Source organism: Nerophis ophidion, linkage group LG10, assembly GCF_033978795.1.
Source record: "Nerophis ophidion isolate RoL-2023_Sa linkage group LG10, RoL_Noph_v1.0, whole genome shotgun sequence".
Classification (NCBI taxonomy): Eukaryota; Metazoa; Chordata; class Actinopteri; order Syngnathiformes; family Syngnathidae; genus Nerophis; species Nerophis ophidion.
The window spans coordinates 38,490,596-38,513,898 of NC_084620.1; the positions used below are offsets into that span (position 1 = coordinate 38,490,596).

A 23,303-nucleotide genomic window follows, 5' to 3' on the forward strand; every position below is an offset into this window, starting at 1 on the left:
GAAGCACTGAAACATTTTGCTGATACAGAATAAATTGTAGTAGCACAGAAAAAAAATAAGGAGCTACATGAAGTGTCACAATTGTATTAATAAAATTCAATGTACACAGTAACACAATGTGCATTCATATATATATATATATATATATATATATATATATATATATATATATATACATACAAAGCCTGTTTCCATATTAGTTGGGAAATTGTGTTAGATGTAAATATAAACAGAATCCAATTATTTGCAAATCATTTTCAACCCATATTCAATTGAATGCACTACAAAGACAAGATATTTAATGTTCAAACTCATAATTTTTTATTTTTTTTTGCAAATAATAATTAACTTAGAATTTCATGGCTGCAACACGTGCCAAAGTAGTTGGGAAATGGCATGTTCACCACTGTGTTACATCACCTTTTCTTTTAACAACACTCAATAAACGTGAACTGAGCGCCAGCGCCCCCGCGACCCCAAAAGGGATTAAGCGGTAGAAAATGGATGGATGGATGAGGAAACTAATTGTTGAAGCTTTGAAAGTGGAATTATTTCCCATTCTTGTTTTATGTAGAGCTTCAGTCGTTCAACAGTCCGGGGTCTCTGCTGTCGTATTTTACGCTTCATAATGCGGCACACATTTTCGATGGGAGACAGGTCTGGACTGCAGGCGGGCCAGGAAAGTACCCGCACTCTTTTTTTACGAAGCCACGCTGTTGTAACACGTGCTGAATGTGGCTTGGCATTGTCTTGCTGAAATAAGCAGGGGCGTCCATGAAAAAGACGGCGCTTAGATGGCAGCATTTGTTGTTACAAAACCTGTATATACCTTTCAGCATTAATGGTGCCTTCACAGATGTGTAAGTTACCCATGCCTTGGGCACTAATACACCCCCATACCATCACAGATGCTGGCTTTTGAACTTTGCGTCAATAACAGTCTGGATGGTTCGCTGCCCCTTTGGTTCGGATGACACGATATCGAATATTTCCAACAAATAATTCGAAATGTGGATCCGTCAGATCACAGAACAATTTTCCACTTTGCATCAGTCCATCGTAGATGATCTCGGACCCAGAGAAGCCGGCGGCTTTTCTGGATGTTGTTGATAAATGGTTTTGGCTTTGCATAGTAGAGCTTTAACTTGCACTTACAGATGTAGTGACAAACTGTATTTACTGACAGTGGTTTTCTGAAGTTTTGCTGAGCCCATGTGGTTATATCCTTTAGAGATTGATGTTGGTTTTGATACAGTGGTCATGGTCATTCAACGTTGGTTTCCGGCCATGCCGCTTACGTAGAGTGATTTCTTCAGATTCTCTGAAACTTTTGATGATATTATGGATTGTAGATGTTGAAATTCCCAAATTTTTTGCAATTGCACTTTGAGAAACGTTGTTCTTAAACTGTTTGATTATTTGCTCACGTAGTTTTGGACAAAGGGGTGTACCTCGCCCCATCCTTTCTTGTGAAAGACTGAGCATTTTTTGGGAAGCTGTTTTTATACCCAATCATGGCACCCACCTGTTCCCAATTAGCCTGCACACCTGTGGGACGTTCCAAATAACTGTTTGATGAACATTCTTCAACCTTATCACTATTTATTGCTACCTTTCCCAAGTTCTTTGTCACGCGTTGCTGGCATCATATTCTAAAGTTAATGGTTATTTGCAAAAAAAAAAAATGTTTATCAGTTTGAACATCAAATATGTTGTCTTTGTAGCATATTCAACTGAATATGGGTTGAAAATGATTTGCAAATCATTGTATTCCGTTTATATTTACATCTAACACAAATTCCCAACTCATGTGGAAACAAGGTTTGTATATATATATATATATATATATATATATATATGTACTACGTCATGCCGTACACACATGTACTAAGCTACACACACAGTCACAAAACATGTAAGACAACACTTAACATGAAATCACATTACATATTATAGTGCTAATTATATACCTTTTAGAATGACCAGTGATGTTGAAAGGTTTTCTTTGTAATAACTGACATGTCGGGATTTTAGTCAGTCCGGGGGAAATTCAACGGGTTCCACTAAAAGGGTCTGTTTGCAACATTTACGCTGATGCCGAGGGGCGCTAACTTTCCAAATGATTCTAAGCACTATATTCTGACCACTTATGAGTTTTAGCACGGAATGATGTAACTAATGTTGGTAATATTAGCTAGCTATTTGTAATGTTGTTATAGTTTTTGTGTGAAAAATGTAACTGAGAGCAAGTTGCAAACAGCTACGCCCTTTTAAAAATATGTATTTATTTCTTGTTCATATATTCTTGTTTTTCCAAAAATGTTAATTAATTAATTTGCTGGTGGTATGGTATGTTATGGTTATAATGACAGATGTATTGATATATGTTGGGTCAGGAAAAAACACACAGGCTATTTCATCCTGACAAGCCTGTTTCATCCATACATGCCTGTTTCGCAGGTTTCTCTGCTCTTCGGGGGATTTTATTGTATTGATTTATTTTGAAAATGTATCTGAACTGAAACGAAACTGTCACAAGGGCATGACATACACAATTCTAGTGAAATAGCATTTTGTAACAACATACGTAACGCCTAATTAAATTAGTAGAATTCAGATGAAAATTATTACCCAAAAATATCAATAGAGGTGCTGATTTTAACTCAAACAAAACATTATTAACTGCTATCAATGTGTCAGTTTTGTTGTGAGTAGTGCAAAAGTTGCAGTGCATGAAATTGTCATGTGAAAAGTGCAGACATTCTATGTGATTATGAGCCACAGCTAGGTAAATAGTTAAATTTTCTGAGAGGAAGCTGTAGACCTACATTTCTACTGGGTTGATGTTGAGGCACTGTACTATCTGATAATTTGTAGTGGGAAGCTGAAAACACAGCTGCAATCCTAAGTACCAATTGTCACACACGCACTAGGTGTGGCGAAAATATTCTCTTTATTTGACCCATCACCCTTGATCACCCTCTGGGAGGTGAGGAGAGCAGTGAGCAGCAGGCCGTGCCTGGGAATCCTTTTGGAAGAGTGTCCGCCCCGAGATCGGTAGGTTGTGAGCTCAAACCCCGGCCGAGTCATACCAAAGACTATAAAAATGGGACCCATTACCTCCCTGCTTGGCACTCAGCATCAAGGGTTGGAATTGGGGGTTAAATCACCAGTCTGGTAACTAGCAATAGCTTTAATCTTTTTCTTCAGTGGCCTTTTTGCGTTTTCCTTTACTTGCTTACGATCTCGTCGGAAGCAGTACGTATGCTGTAAGTGCAGGGGTCGGCAAACCAAAAAGTTAAAAGAGCCGAATAGGACCAAAAATACCAAAAAAATGACGAACAGCAAGCAGCCACAACCGCAAGATCTACTCGACAAGTTTCTCCAAACACACTAATGGTCGGTGAATATGTTTCCATTGATGACGTTCGAAATGCTTTGTTTGATATGCTTAACTTGTACCTGCAAGCTTGTTAATTTGCTTACTGAACTATCTTAAATTGTTTGTTTGAACTGCCAGGTTCAAATTGAATTACTGCATTAGAATTTGAGCATGGATTTCATACTCTGTTTGACCAAATTAAAGCACACGTAAAAGTTTAAAGCTGAAGTTAAAATTTTAAATGGTTTAAGCTTTAGTTGAAATGTTAAATGATTTAAGCTAAAAGGTTTAAAGTCAAAGCTTATGCGTTAATGTTTAAAGTTAAAAGTACAAAAGATTAATGCAAAGTTAAAGGATAAATTCATGTTTAACTCTTGCTAAAAGTTAAAACATTATATAGAAAGTTTAAAACATTATTCAGAGGTTTAAGTGATACGTCCTTTTCACTGTTACTACAGTGTACTTGTTATTAGTTTTTGACTACCTTAGTTCTGTTTCAGCACCCATGGGTTTGTGTTTTGGTTACCATGGGTGCTGATTAGTTTCACCTGCCTCTGATTAGTGTTCAGGACACTCACCTGCTCCTGGGCACTAATCAGAGAGCTACGTATTCATGTTTTTTGCCACACTCGTTCTCCTGAAACACATTATGTTGAGCATTTCTATGATTCTTGATTATAGTTCATGTGCTAAGCTTCACCATAGGTCCCATACTATCAGAACGCTTTTCTGTATTTTTGTATTTTGCATGTTTTATGGACAATAAATCATTGTCTCACCTGCACTTTGCCTCCGGAGTTTCCGTCTGCATCCTGGGAGAACCATCCACGCAGTAAAGTACTGTTGCATTGTAACAGTACTGTTAGAAATGGTAACCAGAAAATGTAAGTCATAACTTCACAGTCATAATGTTATCAAATATTATTCATTTATTTACTCTATTGAAATTGTATTGTATTCTCAGGATATTCAATCGATCAGTTCATGCTCATAGAGTTAGATTGATCTAGTCTTGTGGCTCGAGCCAAAACCCCAAATATTTATACTCCAACACCAGGAGGATGCGTCTGGTCAAGGATGGTTCCACCCTATTGTGTGAAACAAACTGTTTTGAAGCAAACAAGCAATCCTACTGTCAAAACTAAGATTGAACTATTTTACGTGAATGCCAGGTGTCATGTTTGGAGGAAACCAGGAACTGCTCATCCCCAGGCCAACACCATCCCTGCTTGTGGCATCATCACACTGTGGGGATGTTTTTTAGTGGCAAGAACTGTGAGACTAGTTAGGATAGAGGGAAAATTAATACAGCAATGTACAGAGACATCCTGGATTAAAACCAACATTTTCCATCCAACCTGATTGAGCTTGAGAGGTGCTGCAAAGAGGAATGGGCAAAACTGCCCAAAGATAGGTGTGCCAACGTATTCAAAATGACTTGAGGCTGTAATTGCTACTAAAGGTGCATCAACAAGGTATTGAGCAAAGGCTGTGAATACTTACGTACATGTAATTTTTGTTATTTTTTGGGGAAATTTGCAAACATTTCTAAAAACAAAACTTTTTGGAATTACGGAGTATTGTCTGCAGAATTTTATTGAAAACAATTCATGCATTCCATTTTGGAATAAGGCTGTTACGTTACAAAATGTGGAAATAATGATGCGCTGTGAAAACCTTCCGAATGCACCGTGTGAAAATGTTTTCCACGACTCGCTTCTGAGACCATTTCCAGCACAGTTAATGTACCTGGTCAAATTGTCTGCCACATTTTGCTTTGAGCAGCTGGAAGCGAGCGCTACTCCCTAAGAATAATTATCTTCCTCGTCTCCTGATGCCTTTAGTGGCCGTACATCCCACCAACCCTGTCTTTAGTTCACTGCTCCGCAAAACCAGCGGGTAGAAAAGCTCCACTTCCTCGTCAGTGTAGTGCGCCATGAAAGAAAAATGTATACACTGCGCAGGGATTGTGAAAATGTAGTGTTTCACGGGAAGCTACAAAGTGGAAAGCTCCAATGACTTTGGACCTTTTCGTGTGAAGTACGCGCCGCCACAGTATTCTGGTGTCTGTGAGCATCTTAACAGTATTAACACTTTGTAGGGATCAACTAGAATGGCTGTGTTTGTCAAAATATAAGCACTGTTCATTAGTTTTACCATACTTTACTGTGTGGAAGTCTGGGGGAATAATTATAAAAGCTCATTAAACTCAATAACTATACTTCAGAAAAGAGCTGTACGCATCATCAATAAGGTTGGATATCTGGATCATACTCATTCACTATTCTTACAGTCAAGAATATTGAAATTGAATGATATTATTTTGTATCAAAGTGCACAAATAATGTATAAAGCCAAAAGAAAAAAACTCCCAGGAAGCATTCAAAAATTGCTCAGCACACAAGAGGGGGATTATAATTTAAGGGGGAACTTTAATTTCAAAATGCTTAGTTATAGAACCACCATCAAAAGTGTTAGTATTTCAATCTGTGGAGTGAAACTATGGAATGGTTTGAATGTCCAAACATAAAGCAGTTTAAAAAGAAGTGTAGGTACATGGTATTCCAGAGGTACAGAGATGAAGAAGGGGCTTTGATATTGGGTTTCTTGTGTCACAGAAAAGTTTGGGGCTGCCCATTAAGGCACTGGTACAGCTGTTTTGACATGATACCATTTCCATGAGCACGTGTGGTAATGGTGTGGCTATGTATGTGTGTAGTGTGCATATGTATGTATATATTTATCATTTATGTGTATACAAGTTCATTAAGTTTGTACATGGAGTGAACAGGTAGTTCTAGATTAGAATAATTGATGATTGAAAGAAAAGGGGTGGGATTAAATAAGTGTATATTTCTTCTCACTCCTTTTCAAATATGTAAGGAAAAAAAAAAAGGAGAAAGTCCAATGCTCATTTGTTTTTGTTTTTTTGTTTGTTTTTTTTAATTCTCCATTTGTTTCATTTTTGTTATAATGGCTGTTAACGCTATAGCACTGTATTGGATCATGCTTGCTCTTTGTTTTTTGTTTTTTTTGCATATTTGAAATAAAAATATATCACTCAATCAATCAATGGCAAAATAATGGCAAAGACGACTTTCTGACTATGCATCACACACCACTGCCTTCTCATGTCTCGGAATTCCAACTGCGTGCAAAGTCTACTATATTACACTTGCAAATGAGACTAAGAAATAAAGAAATAACAATTGGACGGCACAGTTATCATTTCGAGCTCAATGTTAAATGTTAAATTATATTACATAAGCGCCCACAAAAGTAACGAAAATTGGTAACGTTGAATACCAATATCGATTCTAAGGTCCAGGGTACGTTATTGTATCGGTTCAAATATAAAAGGTACCCATCTTTACCTATAAGCCTCGCTTAAATGCACCCACCCCCTGGCGTTGCTGATGAAAACATCAAACGGGCCCAGTCTTGTGGATCTCAAAGAGGCTGGCCTTGGAGTGGCCTGTGTAGGTTCCGAAGCCACGTTGTGTAATGCCCACCACCCACTCGCTGGCGTTGGCGCTGCAGCCTGCTGATGTGCCGCTTACTTGTGGAGCTTTCTTTTAATGCAACAAGCAGTCTGATGGTCAGAACACATTTGTTCTCGCTCGAGATAATTTACTCCCACCTGTTCTCCTTACGTGGGAAGGGGACTGTAGGAGGACTGAGTCTGAGTGATTGACATATTTTACCCTCGCTCTAATAGTTATTTTTCTCAATTACTGAAGCGTTTCCATAGCAATAAGCATCCTGCATTAAAACAAGATGGACCTGGATATGCTTGTGTTGTGTTTTTCACTGCATTCTAGTAGTGCATTATCTTCCAGATGAAATGTCCTGCTATATTGGATCATCAACAAGGAGCCACTTTCTGTTTTCATTGAAATATTTCATCAAAATAAATTGTAAATGTGTAAGGATGCTTTGAGTGAGAATTATGGTTGAGTGTAGGGTTTTCGGTGCAGGAATTTCAGTAAGTCATCAGTTTCCCACTCTGTACACAATAGCAGTTGGAATTTAGTGACATGCAAGTCCAACAGCATAGTCGTTTTAAAAATCATATTTTTCTGATTATAATCTGCTACTTTTTTCCAACACTATGAATCTGCGATACATTAAACGGTGCGACTAATTTTTTTTTTTTCTTTGCTAAAGGCCATAATGTCTTGTATTAAAAAAAAGTTTCATAAAACACAGACAGAGACACTGAAAAGGTGTTATTGTTTGTGGTATTACACCATCTTTTGGACAAGTTTTCTCACTGCAGTTGCTGCAGGTTGAAATTGTACTTCCTGTTTCGTTCGTTGAACCGAAATATTCGTCCATGATGTATCTGCTCGAAATGATTCTTTATTCGTTACTCCAAGCCACTTACGTTTTACAATATAACTAAAACAATGCCATCCATCCATTTTCTACCGCTTATTCCCTTTAGGGGTTGCGGGGGGCGCTGGCGCCTATCTCAGCTACAATCGGGCGGAAGGCGGGGTACACCCTGGACAAGTCGACTAAAACAATGCATACTTACTAAACGTTCCTATGTGTGATGTCTGTAGGAGTGCTTTCATACATAGTTGTACGTTCTATCGTAATGTATTCAAGGTAGCGTTGTTAGCATTTCTAATACGTTTACAAGTGTCTGTGTTAGTATAATTAACTTACTATTCCCAGTTCAGTGGCCTTGTGGTTAGAGTCTCCGCCCTGAGACTGGAATGTCATTAGTTCAAACCCCGGCCGAGTCATACCCAAGATATTAAAAATGGGACTCAGTGCCTCCTTCAGCATCAAGGGTTGTATTTGTGGGTTAAATCACCAACAATTGATTCCCGAGATTGGCGCACGCTGCTGCTCACTGCTCCCCTTACCTCCCAGGGGCTGAACATGGGAATGGATCAAATGCAGAGGACAAATTTAATCACACCCAGTGTGTGTGACGATCATTGGGACTTTAACTTGAATTCCTTTTGTATTGTTTCAGTTTTGTTTATTATATATGTATATATAATATATGTGTGTATATATATACATGTATATATATACAGCTAAATGATTCCCTAAGACGACGTCAATACCTTTTTTAATAGGAAAAGTGGGGCACACAGCAACCAAAAAAGGACCGGACACCAAGTCCGTCTGGAGCTGAAGAGAGTGCATGGGTAATTTAGCCAATTTCATTCCAAAACTCTGCACCAGCTCGTTACGATTTAAGGAGGTTTGGATTGATTGATTGATTGATTGAAACTTTTATTAGTAGATTGCACAATACAGTACATATTCCGTACAATTGACCACTAAATGGTAACACTCGAATAAGTTGTTCAACTTGTTTAAGTCGGGGTCTAAGTTAATCAATTCATGGTACAAATATATACTATCAGCATAATACAGTCATCACACAAGTTAATCATCATAATATATACATTGAATTATTTACATTATTTACAATCCATGTGAAAGAGGCAACACACCGCTAAGAATAATGGACCTTGAGGCTGCTGTATCACATAAAATAGTAACTAGGACTTTTACGTTGATATCAGACAGTGACACAGCCCCCTTCATATAAAAAAGGGGTCTGCACACTCACTTGTAAAAAATGTAGCACCGAAGGGGTCTTTAGCAGCACTACTGCTTTTGATTCTTTCCCATTCTTGTTTGATGTACAGCTTAAGCTGTTCAAATGTCCGGGGTCTCCGTTGTTTTATTTAACGCCTTTTGGGCCACACATTTGCAATGGGAGACAGGTCTGGACTACAGGCAGGCCAGTCTAGTACTCGCACTGTTTTACTATGAAGCCATTCAGTTGCAACATGTGGCTTGGCATTGTCCTATTGAAATAAGCAGGGGCGTCCATGATAACATAGCTTGGATGCTAATATAGGTTGCTCCAAAACCTGTAAGTACCTTTTCAGCATATATGGTGCCCTCACAAATATGTAAGTTAACCATGCCTTGGGCTCTAATACACCCCCATACCATCAAAATTCTGGCTTTTGAACTTTGCGCCTATAACAATCCGGATCGTTCTTTTCCTCTTTGTTCTGGAGAACACAACGTCCACAGTTTCCAAAAACAATTTGAAATGTGGACTCGTTGGACTACAGAACACTCTTACACCTTATATCAGTCCATCTTGGATGAGCTTGGGCCCAGAGAAGCCAGTGGCGTTTCTGGGTGTTGTTGATAAATGGCTTATGGTCAGTATGGTAGAGTTTTATTTTGCACTTACAGATGTAGCGACAAACTGTTGTTACTGACAGTGGTTTTCTGAAGTGTTCCTGAGCCCATGTTCTGATATCATTTACGCACTGATATCGGTTTTTGATGCAGTACCGCCTGAGGGATCCAATGTCACTGGCATTCAATGTTATATGCAGTGATTTCTCCAGATTCTCTGAACGTTTTAATTAGATTACAGAGTGTAGATGTTTTGGACACTCGGGTGAAGTGAGGGGCGGAGCTTTCTACCGATCACCACCTAGTGGTGAGTTGGCTGCGATGGTGGGGGAGGATGCCGGACAGACCTGGCAGGCCCAAACGCATTGTGAGGGTCTGCTGGGAACGTCTGGCAGAGTCTTCTGTCAGAGAGAGTTTCAATTCACACCTCCGGGAGAACTTTGAACATGTCACGAGGGAGGTGCGGGACATTGACTCCGATTGGACCATGTTCCGAACCTCTATTGTCGAGGCGGGTGATTGGAGCTGTGGCCGCAAGGTTGTTGGTGCCTGTCGTGGCGGTAATCCCAGAACCCGTTGGTGGACACCAGCAGTGAGGGATGCCGTCAAGCTGAAGAAGGAGTCCTATCGGGTTCTTTTGGCTCATAGGACTCCGGAGGCAGTGGACGGGTACCGACGGGCCAAGCGGTGTGCAGCTTTAGCGGTCGCGGAGGCAAAAACTCGGACATGGGAAGAGTTCGGGGAAGCCATGGAAAACGACTTCCGGACGGCTTCGAAGCGATTCTGGACCACCATACGCCGCCTCAGGAAGGGGAAGCAGTGCACTATCAACACCGTGTATGGTGCGGATGGTGTTCTGCTGACTTCGATTGCGGATGTTGTGGATCGGTGGAGGGAATACTTCGAAGACCTCCTCAATCCCACCAACATGTCTTCCTTTGAAGAAGCAGTGCCTGGGGAATCTGTGGTGGACTCTCCTATTTCTGGGGCTGAGGTCGCTGAGGTAGTTAAAAAGCTCCTCGGCGGCAAGGCCCCAGGGGTGGATGAGATCCGCCCGGAGTTCCTTAAGGCTCTGGATGCTGTGGGGCTGTCTTGGTTGACAAGACTCTGCAGCATCGCGTGGACACCGGGGGCGGTACCTCTGAATTGGCAGACCGGGGTGGTGGTCCCTCTCTTTAAGAAGGGGGACCGGAGGGTGTGTTCCAACTATCGTGGGATCACACTCCTCAGCCTTCCCGGTAAGGTTTATTCAGGTGTACTGGAGAGGAGGCTTCGCTGGATAGTCGAACCTCGGATTCAGGAGGAACAGTGTGGTTTTCGTCCTGGTCGTTGAACTGTGGACCAGCTCTATACTCTCGGCAGGGTTTTTGAGGGTGCATGGGAGTTTGCCCAACCAGTCTACATGTGCTTTGTGGACTTTGAAAAGGCATTCGACCGTATCCCTCGGGAAGTCCTGTGGGGAGTGCTCAGAGAGTATGGGGTACCGGACTGTCTTATTGTGGCAGTCCGCTCCCTGTATGATCAGTGTCAGAGCTTGGTCCGCATTGCTGGCAGTAAGTCGGACACGTTTCCAGTGAGGGTTGGACTCCGCCAAGGCTGTCCTTTGTCACCGATTCTGTTCATAACTTTTATGGACACAATTTCTAGGCGCAGCCAAGGCGTTGAGGGGTTCCGGTTTGGTGGCCACGGGATTAGGTCTCTGCTTTTTGCAGATGATGTAGTCCTGATGGCTTCATCTGGCCGGGATCTTCAGCTCTCACTGGATCGGTTCGCAGCCGAGTGTGAAGCGACCGGAATGAGAATCAGCACCTCCAAGTCCGAGTCCATGGTTCTCGCCCGGAAAAGGGTGGAGTGCCATCTCCGGGTTGGGGAGGAGACCCTGCCCCAAGTGGAGGAGTTCAAGTACCTAGGAGTCTTGTTCACGAGTGGGGGAAGAGTGGATCGTGAGATCGACAGGCGGATCGGTGCGGCGTCTTCAGTAATGCGGACGTTGTATCGATCCGTTGTGGTGAAGAAGGAGCTGAGCCGGAAGGCAAAGCTCTCAATTTACCGGTCGATCTACGTTCCCATCCTCACCTATGGTCATGAGCTTTGGGTCATGACCGAAAGGATAAGATCACGGGTACAAGCGGCCGAAATGAGTTTCCTCCGCCGGGTGGCGGGGCTCTCCCTTAGAGATAGGGTGAGAAGCTCTGCCATCCGGGAGGAGCTCAACGTAAAGCCGCTGCTCCTCCACATCGAGGGGAACCAGATGAGGTGGTTCGGGCATCTGGTCAGGATGCCACCCGAACGCCTCCCTAGGGATGTGTTTAGGGCACGTCCAGCTGGTAGGAGGCCACGGGGAAGACCCAGGACACGTTGGGAAGACTATGTCTCCCGGCTGGCCCGGCAACGCCTCGGGATACCCCGGGAAGAGCTAGACGAAGTGGCTGGAGATAGGGAAGTCTGGGCTTCCCTGCTTAGGCTGCTGCCCCCGCGACCCGTCCTCGGATAAGCGGAAGATGATGGATGGATGGATGGAGTGTAGATGGTGAAATCCCTAAATTCCTTGCAATAGCTAGTTGAGAAATGAGAAATGAAGCTGCTTTTATACCCACCAGTTCCCAATTAGCCTCTTCACCGGATGTTCCAAATAAGATTTATGTCTTTTTTTGCCACTTTTGCAATCTTTTTTTAAACATGTTGCAGGCATCAAATTCCAAATGAGCTAAAATTTTCCAAAAATGACAAAGTTTTCCAGTTCGTTAACTATCTTGTCTTTGCAGTCTGTTCAATTGAATATTGGTTCAAAAGGATTTGCAAATGATTGTATTCTGTTTTTTTTCCCGATTTACACTACGCGCCAACTTCACTGATTTTGGGGTCTGTTTGAAAAAAAATGTTGATATTAATCGAGATCGGATGATATGAAAAAATTAATCGGGATCATTTTTTTTTTTTTTTTTTTTTGCCATATCGCCCAGCCCTCGTCAGAGTAGTTTTAGAAGGGAACTGCACTTTTTTGCCTATCGTTCACAATCATTATGAGAGACAAGAACATGTCTTTTTTTTTTTTTAAAGATGATTAAAAACCCTTGGAAGATGCGGCTAATGCACCATTCTTGAATTGAAATATATTTATATAACGCTTTTCTCTAGTGACTCAAAGTGCTTTACATTGTGAAAATAAATATCTACGTTACATTTTTAAACCAGTGTGGGTGGCACTGGGAGCAGGTGGGTTAAGTGTCTTGGCCAAGGACACAACGGCAGTGACTAGGATGGCAGAAGTGGAGATCGAACCTGGAACCCTCAAGTTGCTGGCCCGACCACTCTACAAACCGAGCTATACCGTTTTATATACACACTGCAAATATATATATATAAATGTATTAACAGACACGTTCATAACAATATGTCATATGTATAATATTTACCTTATTTTGGTCATTTGTTTCAGCGCACTCTCGACTTCCGGCAACTAATGCGTGTTCCTACTTCCGTAAAAACAAATGTGAGTGTGCTCCAATCATGACAGACTTGGTAACAGACAACGAGGACAACTATTTTTGGACGAATGAGGATATAAGAAGTAGTGCCTGGCTAACACTTTTGTTAAGGGCCAACGTGTCTTCAACTGTGAAAAAGTTGCTCCAATTGTGTGCAAATAAGAGTCCGAACCGATACAAGAAGATGGATTATCTTTACATGGCCGGTTCTGTGCCAACTAAATATGGCGATCGAGGAGACACCGAAACCGTAAGTAATAACAGTAGGTTAGAAATGTGTGGATGATACGTTAGCGATGTTAGCTCGATTTTTTATTTTTTTTTATTTTTTTTGCGAGTTTAGCCTACTAGCATGACAATAGCCTCACCGTCCTAACACAAAATAAAGAATGATTTTCCTAAAAACTAATTTTAATTGAACCAGTGCCTACTGTGTTTGGCAACGGATGAGTAAGTTGTATAATCCGTGATTACAACTGCAATGTAGCATTTTATGTAGTACCATGAATAGATTTACCTGGACCCCGACTTAAACAAGTTGTAAAACTTATTCGGGTGTTACCATTTAGTGGTCAATTGTACAGAATATGTACTGTACTGTGCAATCTACTAAAAAGTTTCAATCAATCGAAAAAAACGTAGCGTACCTTAAAGCCTTAAGCGTCTCTTTGTTTGCAACTTGAAGCAGCCAGAATTATTTACATGATATACAATTTCAAAAAAACTGTTATTGTCAATATACACATGTATACGACCAGGATCTAGCATTAGAAAGTTAGATTTTTTAGAAGTTTAACCTTGTTCAACGTATAGTTCCAGACCTGTAAGTCCTTCCTTGCTGTCGTCCGCCTGCATCCTGCAGCACTTGGTCATGACATCAATGGTGGCGCCCATCCCCCAGTGGCTTTGGGCAGCAGCTCCGGGTGTGCTCCACCAATCCACCTCTGTGGCAGAGGGTGTCTCAGTGGATTTTTGGCCGGGCCCAAGTGGAAGAGGTTGGAAGGGCTTGGGAGGACATCGTATACCGTCTTCATGAGGAACTTGATCTGGTTGTGGCTCAGATCTCAACAGCTCTGTTCACGATATCTTCCGGTCAGCTGCCTCTTACCATCGGGTCCACGCCCCCTGCTGCCGCATCCCCACTGTACTACTGCAGCGGGCCTCCCCTAGGATCAGCTGACACCTTTCCTTTCATTGGGCCTTGTTGTAGCAAGGCAACCCAAGACCTTTCCGTCCGGGTGCTACTGTTCCCACCAGCTCGCTGCGTCGCAAGCAGAACTGGTCAACTGCCTCGTGAGTCTTTCACTTACTGCCGGTTCTCACTTCTATACCAGCCAAAGAGACTTTGGTGTCACTGTAGTCCCTGTACGGCAGCACCTCTCTTGCTCGGATGACCATAAACTCTGTCAGACTACTAAAGGGCAGTTTTAGCTTGCTTTTCGCCCCGTACAAGGCGATGCTGTCGAGGCACGGGAAACAGCTGACCTTCCTCTCAAGGCACTCAACAGTGGTCATTGGCATATTGTACACCAGCAGTGGCCAGATGAGTCGTGGAAAAATGACATGTTGGTAGATCCAGGCATTAAACTTGCCTGGTAGACCTGACGTATCCTCTGCTGTCAGACGGATTCCCGACTTCTCTGTTGTTTGATCTGAGTGCGTCCTAATGCGAAGTGAAACTGGTTTGTAACCTTTCCCTTCTGAACAACCAGGGACCTGAACTTTGCCGGCTTGTAGTTCATCCGGGCCCAGTTGATGAAATGCTCAAGGCATTGCAGGATCCATCTACAGTCTGAGACCAGGGCAGCATTAATGCATGGGCTTAGCTGGGCTAATGCCCAGGGGCCGCAGCCAATAAAGGTCCCTCAATTTTGTTGGCAGAATGCAATGATGGGTATCCATAGCTCTCAATAATAAGCAACTCCGTTTAGTCTAGCAATTGTGTCTCTCTTGGCTGCGTTGTTTTCTTGTCTACTGCTCCAAGCTGGGCTTGAACCCACATAGTCTGTATGGGAGACCAGTGTACTACTACAATAGAGCTAAAATACAGGCAGTCTCCCGGATTCTCTGGCTTCCATTACACTTGCACATATGTGCCCGTCGTACAGGAGATGTATTGATAAACAAAATAATTTTTTAAATGGGTGATATTTTTCCAATGTTGCTGTTCTGTGTGCTAGATACATTCTACAATCTTTGGTGTTGCCCTCTTCTGCACAGAGGTGTCGATGTTAGTGTTCCTCAGGGGGAACTTCGTCATGCGCTGGGCAAAAGTAGTAAAGAACATCTTGCCCTCGACACTGACGAGTGAGAGGATCCCTAACTGCTCAATGGTACTTGAGCTCTCCTCTGGAATCCAAACACCCCCTGCGTGTCTCCGCTGCTGTGCCACCTTCTCCAGATAACTTTGAGGATCGTCCACAGTTGCTTCAAGTGTCTGGGGCGTCTTTTGTAGACTACATATGGCCCTCCGCTGTGGCCTGGTGCTCAGCTGGATCTCACTGCTTTGACAACCTCCTAAACTCCTTATAAGTTGGCTCTTTGGGGGTAAATGATGAGGTGGGTTCTGGCGGTACTGTTGTAAATTATGTTTCGGAGTGTTTTTTGTTTTAATTAAGTGATTGATTGCCTCCATGTTTCTTTTCAACATCCAGGAAAAAGCTACAATATTTTATATGCACACAAAAACATCACAATCTGGGAGATTCGGAACTCCAGTTGGGATGTCAGTAGACAAGGGCAATATCTGGGAGTATTCACGAGAACCCAGAGGAGTTAACAGATCTGCTGAAGTGTTCTCATAAAATGCCACGGACGTATCTCTCATCTTTTACGCTCTCAATGTTTACAAAGCAAATGCCTTTACAACTCTTGCTTCTCCTTTGCCTTATGCTGCCAGTCTTCTGTCAGTCCACCCCAAGGCAGCTGTGGCTATAAATGTAGCTTACCACCACCAAGTGTGAATGTGGAGTGAATGAATGATCTGTTCTCGCTTCTCTGTGAGCGCTTTGAGTATCTAGTAGAAAACCGCTATATGAATCTAAACCGCTCGAGGCCTAATAACTATTAAATTAAATAAACAATAATAAACCAATAAATTTGTTTTTTCAGTCTGGTTACAATTGTGTATGTGGTGGGAGTGTAACGGTACACAAAAATTTCGGTTCGGTACTTTCTTCGGTTTAGGTCACGGTTCGGTTCATTTTCGGTACAGTAAGAAAACAACAAAATATAAATTTTTGGGTTATTTATTTACCAAATTTGCAAAATCTTCCACCAAAAATATTTTTCTTAGTGGAATATTTAATGTGAAGTAATGGGAACCTTGGATTGGTCAATAATTCATAATAACATTGATTTTGATTTTAAAAAACAGCTTTGTTTTATTAGTCAACATTGCAAATGTTTCTAAATTACATTCAGCCTTTAAGCTTTTTTATTCCACTTGTGTTATGTTTTTGTTTATTTTAATAGTATTTTTAGAATGTGCCGTGGGCCTTTAAAACATTAGCTGTGAGCACCCCTGCTATAGATAATAAAAAATTAAATCTGATAAATCTATGGGTAAAAAGCAGAGCCTGGCGACGCATGCGTGTTTAACACAACGCTCTCGCTCTCGCTGTCTCTGACCCTCCCTCAGGAATGCTGCTGCGTGCACAATTTGTTTTGTTTCCAATCCCTTCTTAACCCTGAACGTACATTAAAAATACACGCAACTCTAACTCAAAATGCCGGACATTTGAGGTATTTAAGAAACTCCACCCGGACAGCCCTGCAAAAGAGGACATATCCGCTGAAAAGAGGAGGAATGGTCAGTCTATCGTAGCCCGGTCGCTGCTAGCATGCCGTGTGTTGTGTCTCGTTGTGCATTGTTTACACAACGTGCGTTACGCTACTTAAAGGGGAACATTATCACAATTTCAATAGGGTTAAAACCAATAAGAATCAGTTCCCAGTGGCTTATTTTATTTTTCGAAGTTTTTTTCAAAATTTTACCCATCATGGAATATCCCGAAAAAAGGGTTTAAAGTGCCTGATTTTCGCTATCTGTGAATCCACCCGTCCATTTTCCTGTGACGTCACATAGTGATGCCAATACAAACAAACATGGCGGATAGAACAGCAAGACATAATGACATCAGCTCGGATTCAGACTCGGATTTCAGCGGCTTAAGCGATTCAACAGATTACGCATGTATTGAAACGGATGGTTGGAGTGTGGAGGCAGATAGCGAAAACGAAATTGAAGAAGAAACTGAAGCTACCGAGCGAACAGCTATTGAAGCTATTTGGCGATCGCCTTCTAACCAACGATTGCATCTTTTGACCACTGGAACAACTTAAATCCGTCGATTGGTAAGTGTTTGTTTGGCATTAAATGTGGGTGGAGGTAAAGGCTGGATGCAAATACAGCTACAAATGTACATACAGCTAGCCTAAATAGCATGTTAGCATCGATTAGCTGGCAGTCATGCCATGACCAAATATGTCTGATTAGCACATACGTCAATAACATCAACAAAACTCACCTTTGTGATTTCGTTGACTTTATCGTTGGAAATGCATCTGCTTTGAGTGTCGCAGGATATCCACACATCTCTGTCGTAGCATCGCTATCGTCGGTAAAATGTGCAGAACAAACGAGGGACTTTTGCATCTTTTGACACTGGTGCAACTTGAATCCGTCGATTCGTATGTGTTTGTTTGGCATTAAATGTGGGTGGAGGGAAAAGCTGGATGCAAATATAGCTACAAATGAGGCATAACAATGCAATATGTACATACAGCTAGTCTACGTAGCATGTTAGCATCGATTAGCATGACGTGCCAATCGATGCACACTCCACGTAAGTCAACTTGAATCCGTCCCTGATCGTGTTGTTACACCCTCCGACAACATACCGACGAGGCATGATGTCTCCAAGGTACGGAAAACAGTCAAAAAAACGGAAAATAACAGAGCTGATTTGACTTGGTGTGTGTAATGTGTTTGAGAAAATGGCGGATTGCTTCCCATTGTAACATCACGGATGAAAGGTCATCGCTCCGACAGCGAACAATTGAAAGGCATTTAAATCGCCAAATTCACCCTTTTAGAGTTCGGAAATCGGTTAAAAAAACATACGGTCTTTTTTCTGCAACATCAAGGTATGTATTGACGATTACATAGGTCTGGTGATAATGTTCCCCTTTGATATGACCATGTGGAAACTCGTTCGATACACCTCCAAACCGGACCGGAACCCCCTTCCCGAAACAGTTCAATACGAATACACGTACCGTTACAACCCTAGTATGTGGGCACTGGGGCCATTACACGTATAAGTTTCAGTACGCATCCCCAATTAGGAGTTCAGAGTTTTTAATGTTATATTGTAAAAATCATGATAGCTTTTGACACAAACACTAACCAGCTTTCTAAGTTTAATTTAAAAAGGATGGTTGTAAATGTTTTGCGATGTTTTTTTAATTAAGTGATTGTTGATAGACCGCCTCCATGTTTCCTTTCAACATCCTGGCAAAAAGCTACAATATTCTATATGCACACAAAACATCACAGTCTTTGTTCCCCTATTTTAACCAAAATGAATAGAACCTTGACCTTAAAATTGAGGCACATACCAAACTTATTATGGCGTACACACAGCAACCCTAGTAGTTATTGGTGATGCTTCCCCGGCCAACAGAAATGCCCCCAGTCTCCAAGTATGCATTTTTATCTGCAGCAGCTACCTGATACTGCAGATAGCATTTGAGGATCCTAATAGCCTCCTTTTATGGTCAATGATACTGTAAGTGCTGTATCTCACATTTCAGCAAGCATTTTATTATATCTTCTCAATTGACTTGCAAGCTTCCAGTAGCTCACCATGGTTATTGAAGCCTCATTAAACATCAAGGTTTTTGGCCAATCCAGATAGTACATTTTAACTCCTTTGTAGTTAGTCTAGATTTTTAAAAAAATGAAATATATATATATACATATATATATATATATATACATGTATATATATATATATATATATATATATATATATATATATATATATATATATATATATATATATATATATATATATTTAATTATTTTTAACACAAATAACCTCAAAGGCTCATATCTTCTGTTTGCATTGTATTTTTTTTTTTTTCACTCCGATTCAAAGTGTGTCACTGTGTGGGTTTATTAAAAGACAAACGCTTTGCGATAAAGTCTAGGAGAGCTTATTCTCAGGGCTTTGTCTCCTGAGACTCATAACTGGAGATAATTGCTCTTCAACGCTGTCTTGCAGCTCACTTTAATTGGGTGTCTTTGCAAAATACTATTTTTTTGTCTTTGGCGGATCCTAGATACACATTTTAGGAAGCCGATAAAAGCTTGTCTGTTGTGCAAACAAATTTTACTTTACCCACCCGGCTTGATTCGCATGAATGTTTTTGTTTGCAAGCAAAGGAGGACATATTTTAAAAATGACACAAGAAAATTCCCATCTTTAGACAAAAATTGTTGTATGTACACTATGCATTTGATTTATTCAGATGAAATGTTAGTCAGTGGCCTTATGGCCTAGTCTTTATAGAATGCACACAATTGACCCGTCTATCTTTAATCAGACCACCACAGGCTCTCAACCCACCACCCTCCCCTTCACGCGCACCCCTCCTCCAAAGAGTAATATGTAAAGTTTTGAATTCCATAGGAAACTAATTCACTATGAATGATTTGACATCTTGTGGCATTTGGTCAATTCTCTAAACTAGGGTTTTCCACAGGGAAAATTAAATATTCTTAAGTAATTTGTTTATTTGTAATACTTCCCCCAAAATGTTTCACAAATGTTTATGTTTTTAAATACTCATTAACATTGATCCAACACACTAGTGAACATATAAATGGGCCGTATCTGGATATTTGCTCCAGAACTAGTTCTGTTGCGGAAGGACAGAGTCGCTTGTGTGCCCTACACTGCTGTGTGTGAATAAGGCCAGCTGCTGCACTCGCTACTTCATTCATCCATCCATCCATCCTGGACAAGTCGCCACCTCATCACAGAGGCAACACAGATAGAAAACATTCACACTCACCAATTTAGTGTTGCCAGTCAACCTATCCTCAGGTGCATGTCTTTGGACGAAGCCGGAGTACCCGGAGGGATCCTATGCAGTCACGGGGAGAACATGCAAACTCCACACAGAAAGACCCCGAGCCCGGGGATGGAACCCAGGACCTTTCATAATGTGCGGCACATGCTACTTTAGGACTTGAAATTAAGAAACAAAATGCCACAAGATGTCTGTAGGATCTCTTATGGGTTGAATGTGCGTGTTTAATTACTACGTACGTCAAGCGAGATCAACCCAGCTACAGAGGAGGTATTTTGTGGCGTTCAATCAGGGGTGAAAGACTCCCCGTGCCATGGGAATGGATTTCTCCTAGCAAGTATTTGTGTGCAAAGGTAGTGACATGTTTCCAGCCATTTTAAGCCAATGAACCTTTAGTGTTTTTGCCCACGCTCGGATGAACTACAGTGAATCGCTTCAAGGTCCCCGGTAGAAAGAGACATGCTGTATGGTGGAGAAGTAAATTGCAAAAGCGTCCACTTAGGCCGGCCCGGGTAATTCTTGCAACACTGTCTTGTTGTATTTTGTTTATGTATCACAAATTAGTGGGAGTTACCAGTGCTAAACAATGCATCCAGTATGCTTCTAGGTCACACTGTGGATGTGGAATATGGAAATACTGTTGCAGCCTCATGAAAGCTCCTGTGCGGTCGTCCTCATGTGTTTGTTTTTTTTCCTCTTCTCTTTTGTATGCATTTCAATATAAATAAATAAATGATAAATGGGTTGTACTTGTATAGCGCTTTTCTACCTTCAAGGTACACAAAGCGCTTTGACACTACTTCCACATTTACCCATTCACACACACATTCACACACTGATGGAGGGAGCTGCCATGCAAGGCGCCAACCAGCACCCATCAGGAGCAAGGGTGAAGTGTCTTGCTCAGGACACAACAGACGTGACGAAGTTGGTACTAGGTGGGATTTGAACCAGGGACCCTCGGGTTGCGCACGGCCACTCTCTCATCGCGCCACGCCGTCCCTAATATATTTTCTCTTTTGTGCTACCTGCAGTGTGCGGCGACATCCATGGACAGTTCTTTGACCTGATGAAACTCTTCGAAGTGGGAGGCTCACCCGCATCTACACGCTACCTATTCCTGGGGGACTATGTCGACAGAGGGTATTTCAGTATTGAAGTAAGTTTCAAACGCTCTTTTGAGTTGTCTGAGTTCCAAAAGCTTAACTCCTTGCTTCAATGTTTAGTGGACATAAAACAATGGCGACACGGTAACTCTCTGCAGTGTATTGCAAACAAAATAAACACTGGTTATTGCACCTGATGATTTAATTCCAGTATTTGGGTGACTCTGGCCAGTGCCTTAAGCCAGGCCTTAGAAACTTGGGAGTTATCTTTGTCAAGGACATGTAATTAGTGCAGTACTGTAAGCAGCTGACGAGGAACCACTTCTTTCAACTAAGGAACATCTCTAAACTTGGTGTCACAGAATGATTTAGAACTTATTCATGCTTTTTTGTCTTCGCGTTGAGACTATCGTAACAGTTTATTTTCTTGTCTGAACAAGAAGAAGTTCTCTCAAATGCAAAAGTCTTCAGTGAGAATTTTGACCCGTACAAATACGAACCACATATCCCCTATTCTAAAAGAACCCCATTGGCTACCAATCAAGTAAAAAATTCTGGTTCTAGCTTTCAGAGCCTTGCATGGTCAGGGTTCTTCCTTCCTCAGTGATCTGATCCAGCCTTACACCCCTCGGGCTTTGGGGTCTGTGGAGGAAAATCTGCTGAAGGTTCCACGGACTCGTTTTCCGACCAGAGGTGACCGATCTTTCCAGGCTGTTGCTTCTATGCTTTGGAACGATCTCCCGCCCTCATTGTGCTCCAGTGACTGTGTTGACACCTTCAAAAGCAAACTTGACACTCCTTTATTTGTTCAGGCTTTTAACTAGCTACTCTTAGGCTACTATGATTTTTCGGTTGTGTTTGATATTGTGTTTTTAGATTATTTTCATATTGTGTGTTATATATTTTTTATACTGTATTTTGTATTATATATTTACGTTGGCTTTTATACTGACTAATTTCTAATATTTGAACTGTACTGTGCAGCACTTGGTAGTTTTTGTCCGTGAAAGGTGCTTTATAAATAACTTGTATTTATTTACTTACTTACTTACTTACTTACTTATTGAAAGCAAGTAGAATAGATGAAATGGTTTTAGAACATCTATTGTATCTTCCCAAGGGACAACACTTGGTATGTATTAATATGAAAATTTCATATTATGGTTATTGTGACCAAAATTATCATTATTTCATGTAATTGTTTAATGTGGACAAAATGTCTGAAGTTTTTAACCCAAGTTGTACTTTTAAAAAAATAAATAAAATAGACAATATATTTTCTTTGGCCGGAGAAACATTAGGTTGTCTTCATGCATACTAACATGGAATAGCCAAGGAAGAGATGTCAATATTCAGTGTTGGATAGGTTGAGCATTTTGGTGTATTTTCAATGTATTTTATGAATAAAGACAAATAATTGTTATTATTTGTTTAGCTCGGTTGTCCAAACATCAATGCGTCTGTACAAGTTTAGATTGGAGTATCAAGTTTGTAAATGGCAAGAGCACTGTCACTGGTATGTACGTTTATTAACATGTGGTTATAAACGACTCTTTTACAATCATTTTCATTTGAATTGGTACTACTAATCATCGGAGGTCTTACCACAGCTTAGTTTTTAATTAATACCAGTCATTCCTTGACAACACTAAAGAAAGTGTTTTACTACTTCTCCTGAAAATGACACACACGCAGCCATTATTGTCTAAATAGCTGCCAAAACACAAGGGAGTAGCACAATAATCTAACCTACAGTCGAGGATGGTACACGGTAGAATCACGTTCTAGCACTGCACGAGTGCTGCTGGCAATGGAGGATTGTGATTCATTGAGGGAAAGCATGAATTCCAACATGTACTTGGACATTGTGATGCCAAAACTTGGCAGTTTTCCAACAGAAGGAGCCCCAAAACACCTTCCAAGATGCCAAGTGCCTTGCTGAGGAAGGTGAAGGTAAAGGGGTTGGAGCGTCTCCTCTAGACCGCAACCCAAGGAGGAAGGAAGGTATAGGAAAACAACATCCAAAAGCTTCAATAT

The 23,303-nt window shown here is 41.3% G+C and overlaps 1 protein-coding gene across 6 annotated transcripts in view; it reads left to right on the forward strand.

Annotated features, from left to right (window-relative positions):
- Window positions 1–23,303, forward strand: part of LOC133560773 (protein phosphatase 3 catalytic subunit alpha) — a 217,713-nt gene that overhangs the window by 122,976 nt on the left and 71,434 nt on the right. For all 6 annotated transcript variants that reach the window (XM_061913688.1, XM_061913684.1, XM_061913689.1 and 3 more), the window contains exon 3: window positions 21,195–21,319. In XM_061913688.1, the coding sequence (XP_061769672.1) occupies window positions 21,195–21,319 (125 nt within the window). The remainder of the gene's footprint in view (window positions 1–21,194; window positions 21,320–23,303) is intronic.